General features: G+C 31.5%; 1 protein-coding gene across 1 annotated transcript; it reads right to left on the reverse strand.

The window, feature by feature from the left end:
• Window positions 1-10258: 10258 nt before the first annotated feature.
• Window positions 10259-14027, reverse strand: LOC143076739 (uncharacterized). The gene is made up of 3 exons (XM_076252596.1): window positions 13930-14027; window positions 13269-13428; window positions 10259-12538 (listed from the first exon to the last, which is right to left on the reverse strand). The coding sequence occupies exons 2-3, from the start codon at window positions 13318-13320 to the stop codon at window positions 12252-12254; spliced, it is 339 nt and encodes a 112-aa protein (XP_076108711.1). The 5' UTR covers window positions 13321-13428; window positions 13930-14027; the 3' UTR covers window positions 10259-12251.
• Window positions 14028-15357: the final 1330 nt, after the last annotated feature.

Genomic DNA, 15357 nt, shown 5'->3' on the forward strand with positions numbered 1-15357 from the left:
GTATCAAATTTGAGACATAATTCAAGATACTAAATTTATAAGATCAAATAAGAAAGTAACGGGGTAGGGATTGTTGGGATCATTACTTAAGGGTTAGGGAATCACATATCCTTCAAAACTACATGTTACTTAGTTGTGTTTGTAAATTTAAACTGGAAGATGGTTGTTTTATAATTTTTGAAACTCGCTAAAAATCATTTGAAATAAAATTAACGGTACCAATTTTCTTGCATCAGATGCGCATTTTGAAACATGCATGACAATGCTATAAATCCAAATATGAAAGATACATTTTGTTAGAAGTTTATGATCAACTTTGTCAGTTCCTGTTGTTGATAGACATTCAATTATTCCAAATTTGTTGAAATGATCTTGATAATTCATAAAAAAATTAGAATCTCCATTAGGCATACTTTGCATATCAATCAGATCAATTTGACATAAGAAATGATTAATTTCCTTTGACAAATTAGGTTTGTCAGACTTTTGCAATGAAGCTAATATTCTTCATAAATAGAATTATACAAACGGATAGCATTAAGAGTCAACTTTTCATATTTGTGATGACTTTCTCTAGACCTCAAAACGTAAGCTTAAATATACTTGATACAAAAGGAGTAGGTCCAGTAAGACCCCTTTTTGGCCCCAAAATATAGCAGTTTTACAAAATTGTTAAAATGTTAACTTTTAGTTATTCATTGGACAGTAGAATGCTTCTGCTACATAAATATGAGCTGTTTTTGACAATACAATGCACATATATCGGGTACTAGCACCATAAAGTCATACTAAATTGCTGAAATCATCACAATTCTAGCATTTTAGTTAAATTTTGGACGGTTTTCGTGTAAAACGAAAGTGGCCACATTCGTGTTCATCCTTAATATTAAAAAGTAAGTTGTATTTTATGATAATACATAACATATATAAAGGTTGAGGATGAACACGGATGCGGCCACTTTCGTTTTTGACAAAAACTATCTGAAAATTGACATTTTCGGCATATTTGGTAGATTTTTAACATTTGAGCTTGAATCGGATCGTTTTTAAAGACTAAATCAGTTAAAATCTTTCACATAAACTAATTAATTCAAATGAAATAGACACTTAAGTGTTTAAAAAGTGGTCAAAATCTTTCGTCAGATGAACCTGAAATTTGAGGCCAAAATTGGTCCTTACCGGACCTACTCCTTTAGTTAATATACAAGTCATACATCAGTTATCCCACTTTTTTGTAGCAAATATGAATTAAAATACACGTTCATCGATTTGACTCATGTTTGATTTAAAAAATTCAACACCAAACAAACTTATTTATATTTATGCTTATGAGTGCAAAAGGAATAACAGGAATTATTGACAACATCCTGGCTAGAAAATGCATGGAAATGGAAATGGGACAAATGCGTTTTACCAATTGGTTGCCCAGAGTGGCTAACTTTAAGTAAGTAAGATAACATAATAGCCATTCTCTATGGTACATCGGATTCGAATTTCACAAATGCATAAAATGTTTAATACTACCGTAAATGGTAATGTATTTAGATATGACTTTGTACTTTTAAACAAGTTTTATTTTTTGGGTTAACGCGCGTTTTTACATAGTTTCCTGTTTCCATTTCTACACTCAATTGTCCTGCTTAAACTAGCTAGCAAGGCGAAATATTACAAGTATGGTAAATCATACAATTTATGCCTATTGCCTTGCCCGGTATAGGCTAGGGAAAATATTTAAAAAAAAAAAAGAGTATTCTCTCTACCTATTGTAATGTACCACGACACCGGAAACAATGTATTCTTTTGTCTTTTTGTTTATTTTTTAGGAGGATTTGATATATTCGAAATATACATACATTGAGTACTCATGTATTCATTACTTTAAAACAGGGGTAGTGAAATAATTTTTATGAAGATATGCTAAACCGAATAAAGGATTTAACATAAGACGAAGCCAGAAATAGTGACAGAGTTAAGTTAAGCAGAAAACAAAAGGAACGCTCTTGTGAATAAAACCATGTTTGAATACAGAACTAGAAACATAGCTAAATAACAAAAAATTATTAATGACTTCATACAGAGCTTGGATATTACAACATAAACTGTAATGGTTTTATACAAATGGAATAATGAATTATCATGAATAGACTTTTCATTCTTGATCTGATTAAGTAACGTACAGATACAAAGAAAAAACGTTTAATACTGTGCTGGTTGTCTCGCTTATGATACATTATATTTAATCATACCTTTGTATTTACAATACTTACGAAAATAGGTTACATGGATATATTGATTGAATTCATTCAAATATGGATAAAATACAATTCCTGGAGAAAGATTGATTGGTTCATGGTTACGGAACGTCCATTAGCAAATATTTTTCATGCATGTTCAGAAAGATGACGAGAAAGTAGCAAAATACCAAATTTTCGAGTAGTATATGTAAGACACAACATGGTATACTGTAAACAGGGAAATTCCACGGTAGTTTTATTTTCGTTATTTTCCCGTTAAAAATTGAAACGCGAAATTAAAACGACCGCGAAAAATGAAATTCTTGTACATGTGCGTATATGATTAGTATATGTAAAAAGGACCACTTTAGACGACGGATCTATAATACCTAACATCGTAACTATTTTTAAATGAAAAGAACTCATAATTATACTCAAGTTCATCTTATTAAAATGGAAGACTTCTTAGGCAGATGAACATTACGGATAATATTGGTTACATAGTATACATGTACAAGTGACCTAATACGGAATATATGGGGTCAGTAAATTCCATATGGGGTGTGACACCATATATACCGCATTATGTCACTAGCACACTATCATGACTATGTAACGAATTTATCTTACCTATCTTAATGTGTAAAATTTAGACTTGTGATCTATCAAAATGAGCAAACCAGTCTTCAATAATGTTAGCATTAAGAAACTAATTCCATTGATCCTACAAGAACAATAGCCAACGATAACAACTTGTTATGTTTTAATGTGTTTAATGAATTTATTTCAATCTTAATCATCAATTTCTAGGTCTGTTGAAACCTTAAAGATTTTTTCGCAGTTCGGTTTTTTTTTTTTTTTTTTAAAGGGACGTAACACCACTACTAACCGAGTATGAAATAAGCCGCGCCTCCCTATTACCTATTATGGAATATAAAGGGACGTAACTCCACTACTAGCCGTGTATGAAATAAGTCCCACCTCCCTACTAACCTAATATCAAATATACATGGTCTTCATGCGGACGCTTTTAACCAATCACATTCCTAGAAATGTATAGGTAAGATAATGATATGTAAACAACAATATTCAAAACTATGTAAATGACAACTATTAAACATTTTTAAAAGGACTACCTTTTTTAATCTTCTACACAGATTAACCAGACCAAAAAGACTGTTAATTAGCATGAATCCTTACAGCATTTTATTTTAATTTACTCTTAATGAGGTCTTTCTATCTGTTATTGTGTGTGTTTGTTTACAAGCAAACATGACAAAAAGTTTAATCTGCTTTAACATTAATTAACCGACAACAAAAGATACATGTTAAGCTGTTCAAATATTTATATAGGTCACAGGAAAATCGCGAATTCAAATAAGGACGAATTTGAATATTGTTAATAAAACACGAAATAAAGACGGCGCGAAAATTTCCCCGTATACAGTAGTGGATCGGAAACATTATTCCATCATTGGGCCAACTTACAACGCTGTACTAACGTATGGTCACTTTGCACTTATATATTGGGCCAATGTTAAAAAAACAACGTTGGGCCAATGCATGTAAATACGTTGGTTCAACGTTGTCACAACATACTAATGTTGTCTAGGTGGTTTACTCTGAAGAACTACCTTCCTTTCCCATCATAGCAGCCTTCATAGTGTCCTATCATTTCCTTTGATTTGGGGTGGGCATTGTTCTTGTTATTGTTGTTAAAACGTAATCCCGATAGAGAGTGAACACTGATACAAAAACACACATACAATTAAGGACTCCAATCTACAAGTTATGAAACGATGATTTCTTTTATGTCACCAATATATATATATATCTTTTCATAAAAATATGTGTTTTTTTATTTTATGAATACACATTTTCATTTTATTTATGTATAGTTTGCATTTGAATACATATTTTGTTCTTATGAATACGTATTTAGTTATCATAAATCATCATTTATTTTTATGAACATTGATTAACACTTAATTGACAAATATTTCCTTTTATAAACACATGCATGGAACATATTAGGTTTTATGTATATATATTTCCTTTATGAACATCTATTTTGATTTTCTTTCATATATATTTTGTTTTTATGGAAATATATTTAATCTTTATGAACAATTATTTGCTTTAATGAACATATCTTTAATCTTTATGAACAATTATTTGCTTTTATGAACATATGTTTAATCTTTATGAACAATTCTTGATTTTTATGAACAATTATTTATATTTATGATCATTGCAACGCTATGACACGCCATTCTATTTCTAGAATTGTATCAAGCTGTTTTTTACACAGCAAAAGAAGTATGTCATATTATAAACGAGTACTGACTTGTTGGTTGAAAATATATCAAATGTCCATATTTACATTTACAATTCTGGGTCTGTTTGTGATGTCCTATTAGCGCGATGGAAAATACAGCATTGCCATATAATAATTTTTTTCATTTATGTTTTTTTTTCACCAAGGTAAAATTCTATTAATTCATATGTTTTATAACCAAACTAGCAAGCCTGTCTGTCATTTCTATTGTAAATTAAATCGATATGATGTTGGGAATGAAATAAGATGACATGTTGCAACATGTACTTTGAAATAGACATCATAAAGACATAAAAATAACTGTGTATACACAAAATGATAGTTCAAATCACTTTTAAGGACGGAAATTGTGTAAATTTGTTTTATTTTTATCAGTTCACAGTAACATAAAGCATGAAGAGTGTTAATGTGGCCAAATAAAAAATGGAAAATGTCTGCAAAAATGTTGAAACGTGGTTAAAACCTCAATCTTATGGAATGAGCTTAATCTTAATCATGTTATTGCAAAAAGAAACAGTAAAGAAAATTATCAAAATTCGCATTTACAAATTTCAAAATAAAGACACACCTCATCATGTATAGATTGGCATATATTGTTAGTGTAAAGACAATATGAGATGACATTATTTGATATATATATTTTTTTTATTAATCAGTACGCCAACGATTTGTAATAACATGAATAATTATTCATCTCAAATTCACATGACCAAACGTCGAAGATAAAGTCTATGGCGTCTACAAAGCCTTAAGAAATAAATATTCTTTTTCTATTGATCATTCTAAGTTTGGATGCATTTTAAATAAACACAAAGTACTGAAAGCTTATGAAAACGCGCCTCTCTAGCTGCAATTTTAGAATTACTACCAATTAACCCAACTAGAACCCCAATGTTGTAAACAAGTTTAACTATTTAAGGGCATCTGAGTTCATCCCTAGAATTTGGAAAGGTTCAATTTGCTAACACTTCATTTTTTCTTTTTTTTTTTTGTCTCCCTGTATCTTTTTTTTATTTCTTGTATATTTTGGTTTTTTATCGACTAATGCTGATTGCCTCGCTTGCATTGTAAGTAAACTGCCACACCCCTATAATGTCTATTCAAATGTGATTTAAAATGATTTTGCAGATAATATTTTAACAGCTTATAAATTTAAATTACTTACCTAAAGATATAAAAATTACTTCTAACATACAAATAGATAACAACATTTTAACCTGTACGAACATTGTATGAATTGTGTATTTTAATTGATATTTACTAAGGACACTTAAATATGTCCGTTACATGAGTCATGAGGCTGTCTATGCGAGAAATAAAACATAGAAAAAAAGGCAAATTATACCAGATGGTATGTTCAAACTGATAGCTCGACAGGTTCGATGCCATGAAATATTACCTAAGTTGATCAAAAGACAGATGACAAATGTTTGGTCCTCTATGCTCTTCAACTTTGCACTTGTTTGGCTTTATAACTGTTTTGATCTGAGCGTCACTGATGAGACTTATGTAGACGAAACTCGTGTCTGGCGTACTAAATTATAATCCTGGTACTTTTGAATATATTCACACCACTGGGTCGATGCCACTGCTGGTAGACGTTTCGTCCCCGAGGGTATCACCAGCCCAGTAGTCAGCATTTCGGTGTTGACATGAACATCAATTATATGGTAATTTTTATAAATTTCCTGTTACAAAACTTTGAATTTTACGAAAAACTAAGGATATTCTTATCCCAGGAAGAGATTACCTCAGCCGTATTTGACACAACTTTTTGGAATTTTGGGTCCTTTATTTTCTTCATTTTTGTACTTGTTTGGATTTATAACTATTTTGATGTGCGTTACTGGTGAGTCTTATGTAGACAAAACGCGCGTCTTGCGTGTTAAATTATAATCCTGGTACCTTTGATAACTATATACAAAACAAAACATTAAAAACTACTGATCAAAAGAAAACACATTAGGTCAGAAAAAGTAGGCAGATCATACCCAAATTTTGCACCAGTCGTGGTAGCAATACACGGCTAGAAAAAACACCTTGATATTGACACTTATAATGTTTTATAACCTTCTTTCTTATGTTTCTGTTATTTTCTAACAAACAAACTAACTGTTTATGTCATGTATTTTTACAAACATGCTGCATCTTCCATGGTTATTTAACAGTAATAAGATCTCTATTTATTGCAACAATGACAAAAAAATAACAGCATTTATTAAATACAGAACATTGTATATAGAGGTGTAACAATATCCGAAAAGTCCAAAATGTTTGGTCCAAAGTAGAGTTTAAATCTATGAATATATACCTTTTCTACAACTAACGACTTTTATATCTCTAGAGGTCAAATAACACTCATATGCATTTCACCTAATTTTACCTTAAATTGAATTGAAAAGATCGAGCCTAAAATATTTGTTGGAAAACACCACAACTATTTTTGAAGCAACCATGAAATATTACCTTTAATAGCTGTATTTGGCAACACTTTGAAGAATTTTAGATCTTAATGCTCTTCAACTTCGTACTTTATTTAAGCAGATCATGCTCCATAAAAAGTTCAAAAAACGTTTTTGATGTTGATAAATACCAACTCTATAGACTACATTATTATTCATATTTAAAAAAAAAATTGCACATTCATATTGTAACGCTTCACCGCAGTAACATTTCAAACCCTAAATATGTGTTGCTACATAAGTATAAACCCGAGGATCAATTTGGACTATCTGAGTTCACCCCTCCAATTTTGTAACGGGGCATATTGCTGTGCCCTTTTTACCTATTATGTCTGTTTGTTTTGTTTACGCATCAATATCAATATAACGGATTGTATGTGCAGTCAAACAAATGAGAGGTTTAACTACCTTTAAAACCAGGTTCAATCCACCATTTTCTACATCAGGAATATCACAGTTGTTATCCATATGTCTGATGTGTTTAAGTTTTTAATTTTGCCATTTGCTGATGGGCTTTCAGTTTTAAATTTTCCTCGGAGTTCAGTATTTTTGATATTTTACTTTTTGTTTATTTATGTCATTTTGATCAGTCCCTTCTGTTACCTCTTCTAACCATGGAGTCATACCATGATTGCTTTAGAAAATAAGTTTTACTGTGATATCATTTCAGCTTTTTTATGATGTATTTGGTAGCCTTGGTTTGTATGCTTATTTTCCGTGAACGACTATAATGCCTATCAACGATTAAATATTTAAATAAGTTAGTGGAACCCTAAAGATCCTCCTCTGTCGAGTGAATCAATATGATTTATTAGTTTTAACTGATAAAAAGTTCTAAACATTTTAAACTTAAATCTATAAATAGCTTAAAACGTACATAACGCTACATCTATTGGAGTATATGAAAGGATGGAAATTGTGTATTTTCAATGGGTCTTTTTTCCAGGTAATAGAAACATAATACTTTATCAATATGATGACTTGAATGCAGTAAATATGTTTGGTTCATTTCTATGTTAACTGAGTAAGATTTAACGTTCATTTTCTCTAAACGATTTAACGTTTTATTTTATGGTCATCTAGAGCCCGCCTCCGGGGGAGGAATGTTCTCCCTGTGTTAATGACTCATTAGTTGCCTTGACTGTTTTCTACTCTTTGGTTGGGTTGTTGTCTCTTTGCCTTTTTCCATTCTCAATTTCATATTTTACAGAGTGTATATTTAGTTCTGTGTGGAAACAATTGAGTGCCTCAGGGTGCATGAGGTGTATGATTTTAAACTTTACAAGATAATTAAGTATTTGTCAGGACGGGAATTCTATATGTTGATTAATTTAGAAATATTTATCTTAAACTCATATTTCAGCTTCATAATTCCGTCAAACGTCAGGCGCTACAATGATAAACAATGTCGTTTGGTTTTGGTCCTCTGATTTTGTAGTTGACGTATTGTTTCGGGTACTTGATTACGTATAGCCCTTGACATCCCTAGCCTAACAGTCTTATGATGTTATATTGGTTATTCTGATCGGATTGTGTCTAATGCTTAGTCCGTTGCTGTGTGTGTTACATTTTATGTTGTCTCGTTCTTCTCCTCTAATATTTAATGCGTTTCCCTCAATTTTAGTTTGTTACCCCGATTTTGTTTTTTGTCCATAGATTTAAGAGTTTTTACTACTGTTGCCTTTATTTATGTTTTTACTTAATGCAATTTCTGTGTTTTGTTCATTTTCGAGACGTTTTTTTATGAAAATAAGCACTTTTGTAGGAGCCAATTATGCAAATTAGGTCACCCTGTACAAAAAAAAACACCAAATAGATTTTTTTTTAAATACAAGCATTTTGAAGGTCTTTACCTAAGCATTGTTTCAGCATAATATGAACATACATTTCGTACCTCGTTTATTGTCTATACCTTATACTGATAATTGAAGTAAAGTGGCAAAATTTGGAAAATTGACTTAAAATACCATTTAATAGATAAAATGTCATAAATCAGTAATAAAATTGATGAAAAAAGTATGGTGGAAGGGAGTTTGTTCTGTAAGTCATTCAAAATAAACAAAACCTTATCATGGACCTGCCAAAAAAAAAGAAGAAGATGCCCTTTGGGTATAGTCTGTCTGTAAGTCCATCTGTTCAGATCAGGTTCTGGTTGTAACATTTTTGTCTTTTTATGTAGGCTATTGATATATGGTATAAGGGTAGCTCAGCTCAAAAGGTTGTGTTACTACCATGAATAGTGACTTTTGACCTTGAACTTTGACCTCAAGGTCAATTTAATGATTCTTTTTTTTTCTAGAACTGTAACTTTTGTCTTTTGATATAGGCTTAACTGCCACTTTGATATTTCGTATGATGGTAAATCAATTCATGAAGATGTGTCATGCACCATAGTGACCATAGTATTGTTGACCTTGAACAAAGACTTCAAGGTGAAAATGATTTGATTTTAGACCGAACACCAATGAAGCAACATCAATGAATAGAAAATTTCACTAAATACAGTATGTGAACAACTGGAACAACCAAACAGACAGGGTCATTTCCATATAAACAATTTTTCTTCACAGGTCTTATGGTGACAATACGTTGCACACATGATAATGCTATGACTACCCCACACTTGTAAAATTCAAAGTATTGACAACAGGAAGAAGGTGTTGGACAGACCCAAAATGTAACTACGCGTTTCAACTTATCACTTTCAGGGGGTTGGACAATTATGAATAATGAAGTCATTAATTCTGCCAAGTATTTTCTGTAAGAAAAAATATTTGACCTTAATTGTTACAAGTACCAGCAATTAGGAAGTAGTTTTCAGACATACCAAAAAGTGACAACATTACAACAGACAACTCATGACTGTTAACTTTAAAGTGGTGGCAAAATTGATATTTTTATTCTTAGTGGTTCTTACTTCTATATATTGAATGTAATAAACAATTAATTTCTCCATAGGCAACAATGGTAGCCTTTTCCAAGATACAGAATTAATCCACATTACTAGCTTATAGCCCCCCCCCCCCCCCCTTCATATATTGCTCCTTATTCTATTAATGGGACTATATTGCGAATACTTATATGCTTTCCTGTTTTGGGCCCGAACCAAACGCTGAAAAGATACAGTGCAAATGAAGCATGCTTTACACTAATCAGAGATCAGTCAGGGGCCCAAGATATGTTAACCGGTTCTTAGTTAGAAGTGTAAACTGAACAAACACAGGTTTGGGACAAAGAACCACAGTTTAATATTTTCTTTTCATATCAATAAAGCAATACAAGTAAACATAATTACAAACAAAGCAAATTCCAGTTGAAAATCTGTGGTACTCCTAACACAAAGTACATAGTAACTGTGAGTTCTTTTGACAACATTACTTCTCTACTTATTAACAATATATATTAATAAAAGGCTGAAATGACATAGCAATAAGGTAAAAACTACCCTCTAGGGAGCGGAGGGTGGGAATAAATAATTTCCCAGAAAATTTGAATGTCTGCTCAAAGCAAGCGTTGCTTTCAGAATAATTATGTGCTTGTGTCTAAAACAAAAGCCCTGTTAATTAAGCACTGATTGGTTAATTCAAATGCAGTGTTAATTTTGATTGGTTAATTAGGATAATCTTGAAAAAGGAGTTAGTAAATGAAATTTCACACGAGCAGCAACTGGGAAAACCCAAAAGCTGATTGGACCAAATAGCAGACAGGGATTCCCAATTAAAATTATATGTACCGGCATTGCACAAAAAACATATTGTGTATTAATAATCTATTTATACAAAAAAGTTCACTTTATAATGTTGTTTTTATTGACAAAACCTTGCTAGCATTAAAGAAAAGTTATTCTGTCAGTATCATTTGGTACAAAAAATATATGTTTGTGTTGCTTTTTTTAAAGTTATTTGTACTTATCTCCCATGTCTATCAAATTTACACTTAAAACCCCTTTTCTCATCCTAGCATTGAAAAGATATCTCAGTTCCATTTATAGAACTGAAGAATATAATTTATTTGGCTTTTGGTATAATGCAGAGTGCACAAAGACTCTATTAATAAAAAATAACATGCACTCATATGGACCCGATTAGCCATAATCTCAATTCTGAATACCATGTTATGTTCATAAAATGGCTGTGCCAATACAATCTGGTAACCTATAGATGTAATACCACCATTGATTTTTCCCCTACAGTCTTTGTTAAATTTGCACTTTTCAAAGAATTGTACATAATTTAATTTTGTTTCAAATAAAATATACTTTCTCGGACACATTCTGTATGTATGTGCCTGTTCTAAATCAGGAGCCTTTAATTCAGTGGTTGAAGTTTGTTTATGTGTTACATGTACATATTGGTTTCTCGATAATTTTTTGTACATAAACTAGACCGTTACCTTTCCCCTTTGAATTGTCTTACATTGACATTTCGGGGCCTTTTTATAGCTGACAGCGGTATGGGATTTGCTTAATGTTGAAAGCGGTACAGTGACATTAAGTTGTTATTTTTTTGTGTCATTTTGTTATCTTGTAGAGAGTTGTGTCATTGGCAATCATACCACATGTTCTTTTTCCATATTCAGCCTGAGTAAGGTTGTATCCTGTCCAGTACTGCATGTACTAGTACTATAGAAAAAAATGTCACTGTACATTGCATTGCATGTAAGAAACTAACCATCACTGGATATTAACCAATAAAATTTTCCTATGCAACTGGATGTAACTTTCTATGATTTAGTGGTATTACATCTATAACAAGTTATTCCTCAGTACATGTAAAATATTTAGTAAAAGATGTGACTGTTTTGGCATTAAAGCCATGCTCTAACAAAATAGATTTGAGGTCATTTTCGCTGTCTCTGTTAAATGCTAACTGTAGATGTTTCAGACAAAGTCCACAGTGTGCTAAACGTCTAGCTGTAAGCTTGGTGATGTGTGAGGCCCTGATCAATGGAATGTAAGAATCTATTAGCAAAGCTGAATTGAATGGAAAAACATCCTTTTCTGAATATTCAAAGTGCTCAAGAAGTTGAAATAGACTTGTGACATCAGCACATGCATTGTGAGCATCATATTGTACCTATAAGTAATTTTGTGACCAATGTTTGTTGTTTATGATTTCCTATGTCTTTAGTTTTGAATTTCCTTCTTGCCAATTTTATTGTATCAATGCACCCATAGAGATGTAACATAAATTCCGAAAGAGGACTGTGCTGACGTAGTTAGTTCATCAATATGGGAATTTCAAACAAAGCAATGTTATGACCGAAAAGAATTGGTTTCTTCTTTTTGCTGATAAAATCAATGAATTCCAGTAATACAATCTGAATATCTCTGCTTTTAACTGGTTTACCATGATGGTACATCTGGTGACAAGAAAAATCAAAAGTCAATCCTGTTATTTCTGACGATTTGGGTGAAATAACCTCCCTAGGTGATACATACTCATTAAATACAGTGGTTCCATCAAATGCAGCCAGCTGAATTATATCAGACTTCCTTGATAATCCTGGAACAAAAATTGCAATAATAATTAAAATTTATCTTTCCCGAAATGTGAGATGACTTGTTCCATATCAAGTTTGGTTAAATTCTGCTTTAAATACTGTCTTTGTCTTATTCATTTTATAAATTTAAGCGGCAGCAAGTATTAAATGGTGGCCTCTTTGAAAACTTATTCTTGAAAAGAGCATCCAAATTAATGGGAGTCAAATTTCTTGATTACAAGAAAAACTGTTTCAATTTTAGCAGTCCACCCTATTTTCACATGAACATTAAATTGCGATTTAATTTTCATCTAACTTAATTTTACCTATCAAGTACATCAGGAATAAAACAAAATTTAAATCATCGCCTATAGTGTATGCTGTCAAACTGTAATCCATGTCAATTTTATTTGTCATGATGTAAGGGGCATAACTCCCAACAAACATCAGTATATATCACTTTATTCCAAGACTATTATTGAAGTTTTCCCAATACAAGTTTTGTAAATACCACAGAATGGATGTTTACTATGCTTAATGTTATGTCACTTTCATTTATTTCACGGAGTTACAATTACATTGTAAGCTTATTTCACTTACTTCCAATAACAATGTAAGTTTTAAGGTCATAGTAACCTTATTCCAAGCATCAATATTTGATTAAAGAATCACTAATGAGTAGGCAAATCATGTGTCTTGTGTGCAATTTTTTTAGCCTGATATCTGTGATTCAAATTGTTTGTTTACACTTACCTGTTGTTTCTAAATCAAAAACTACTACTGATTCTTCTCCTTCAAACTTCATCTTTGATGGAATAGTTTCTGTGTCAATATGTTCTTGCACTTCTATTTCTCCTCCATAGGTGTCTCCCTCTTTCACTGATTCTCGCTGATTATCTTTTAAGTTCTTGGACTAGAAACAATACAAAAAAAGTTAAGAACAATTAGGGAAGAAGTGATTCAGATGCAAATGCACAATGGGATCTTTAGAACAACTGCTATTCTATGTTGAAACATTTAATGTTAAACTTTTGTACATTAGAACAAATGTCTCCTTCGATTCAAAATTAAGAGCCAGAGAATTCTCCTTCTGTGGGTTATCAACTAAAATGTTGATAAACTTGAAGGCTTAAGGCTTCTCCTGGATATGAGGATTCCACACTGTTAGTTGAAGACCCATTGGTTGTCCTGGGCTGTATGTCTATTTTCACTACCTTGTTGGGTTCTTGTCTCCTTTACACATTCCACATTTCCATTTCCATTCACTTTTCTTTTTACAGAAATATTCCATACTTCCATTGCTAGGATAGAAGTACAAAATAAGGTGATCCTCCTCTGATTTTCTATTTATTGCTTTTATAATTATGGAATAATTTGTTTGACTTGGATGACTAACACCAAAAAAAAGGCCTACCTTTATTGTGAGTCTTTTTCTTTTGAAATTAGTAGTTGACTGTGTTTTTCTAATCTGTTTACTCCTTCGATCCTTTCGAATTCCATGAAGTATGGTTAAATGTCCAGGAGAGAGTTGAGACTTCTTATTCACCTGAAAAGAATGGAGACATTTGCATGAAATGTATTAACTTGAACTATTTTGAATGATTCATTTACTTTATAGATATAAAATTTAGAATGTAGAGAAAAAAGTACATATCTGAAAGAAAAAGATCTCAAAAAAGATCTAATTATAGAATAACTACACATCAATTCACGAACGGAAGGTATGTAGTGCATGAGTTAATTATTAGTGTTGTTTGGTCATGAGTTGAATATTTTTCTCTATTTGAATTTTTGTATTAGTTATTCTTTTTATTACACTGGCAAATGGCATTTTTTCTTCTGAAAATAAGGTAGAAAATGTAAGGAACATGACAAAACCTATTGTTGTATGGTGTCAGGGGAGTAAAATAACCACATTTATACACAGAATTGTACGACTTTTCAAACTTTCTATTTCTCTTTAAATTCTCTCTCCTCTTTTTACTAATGAAAGCTAGTATTATATTCTATAAACTGTTTACTTTATATGCAGGTCCATTATATTATACTATTATTGTAATTTTATACTGTATTATGGAGAAAACTTCATAAGTAGGATTTACTTGTGTCTAATCCATTTTGCTTTAATTCAGCAAATAAAATAAGTTTTGAAACTAAGCATACATAATAAAGAAAGCCCCTAAATACATTTACCTTGCTTAACCAACCATAGACTTCGTTCTTTTGCATCACAGCTGAAGACACCCTAGCTTTTAATGATTTAGTCCCTCCATAAAACCTGAAAAAAATCCCATTAATAAATATTCAACATACAAACAAAATAGTTTATGCTCCACAAAATTAAAACACATAAATATGTCTCTCTGTTGCAGCTAGTCCTGGAAAATGACAGTTAGTGGATCGTAACTGTGGGGCATATAATGGTAAAAGAATTAAGATGAGCTTGAGTTCAAAACTGTCACGGTCTTCCACATCAAGGACATTTACATGATTTTACAAAATTTTTATATATGTTTTCCATTTTTAATGACAAAGTTAGACATTAAACACCACAGATTGCATTGAAATCACAGTTACCACACATTATTTCAATACCAGAGGGTGTGTCACTGACAATTTTTATGTGTCTTACAAAAATGTCTGTTTAAAACTGGAATTGATTTACTTTGAATGTTTTAAATTACAACATTGAAGCTAAGGAAAATTTATGCAAACACACTTCTGTTGCTGAGATTTTTACCTAAATTAAAAGAAATCCTAAAGTAATGTAAGGCATACCTGTTTTGGGGGCAAAACTAGCAACACTGTTGTTAAAACTTTCGTTTGACTGCGTTGACCCTAG

The sequence above is a fragment of the Mytilus galloprovincialis genome, chromosome 5, assembly GCF_965363235.1.
Source record: "Mytilus galloprovincialis chromosome 5, xbMytGall1.hap1.1, whole genome shotgun sequence".
In the NCBI taxonomy this organism is placed as follows: domain Eukaryota; kingdom Metazoa; phylum Mollusca; class Bivalvia; order Mytilida; family Mytilidae; genus Mytilus; species Mytilus galloprovincialis.

Bases quoted from the DNA above. Each gene is read 5' to 3' on its own strand.
- LOC143076739 (XM_076252596.1), bottom strand. From the start codon at position 13,320: ATGAAGTTTGAAGGAGAAGAATCAGTAGTAGTTTTTGATTTAGAAACA. The intron at 12,539-13,268 runs GTAAGTGTAAAC...TTTTTGTTCCAG, and splicing joins TTTTGATTTAGAAACAACAG to GATTATCAAGGAAGTCTGAT.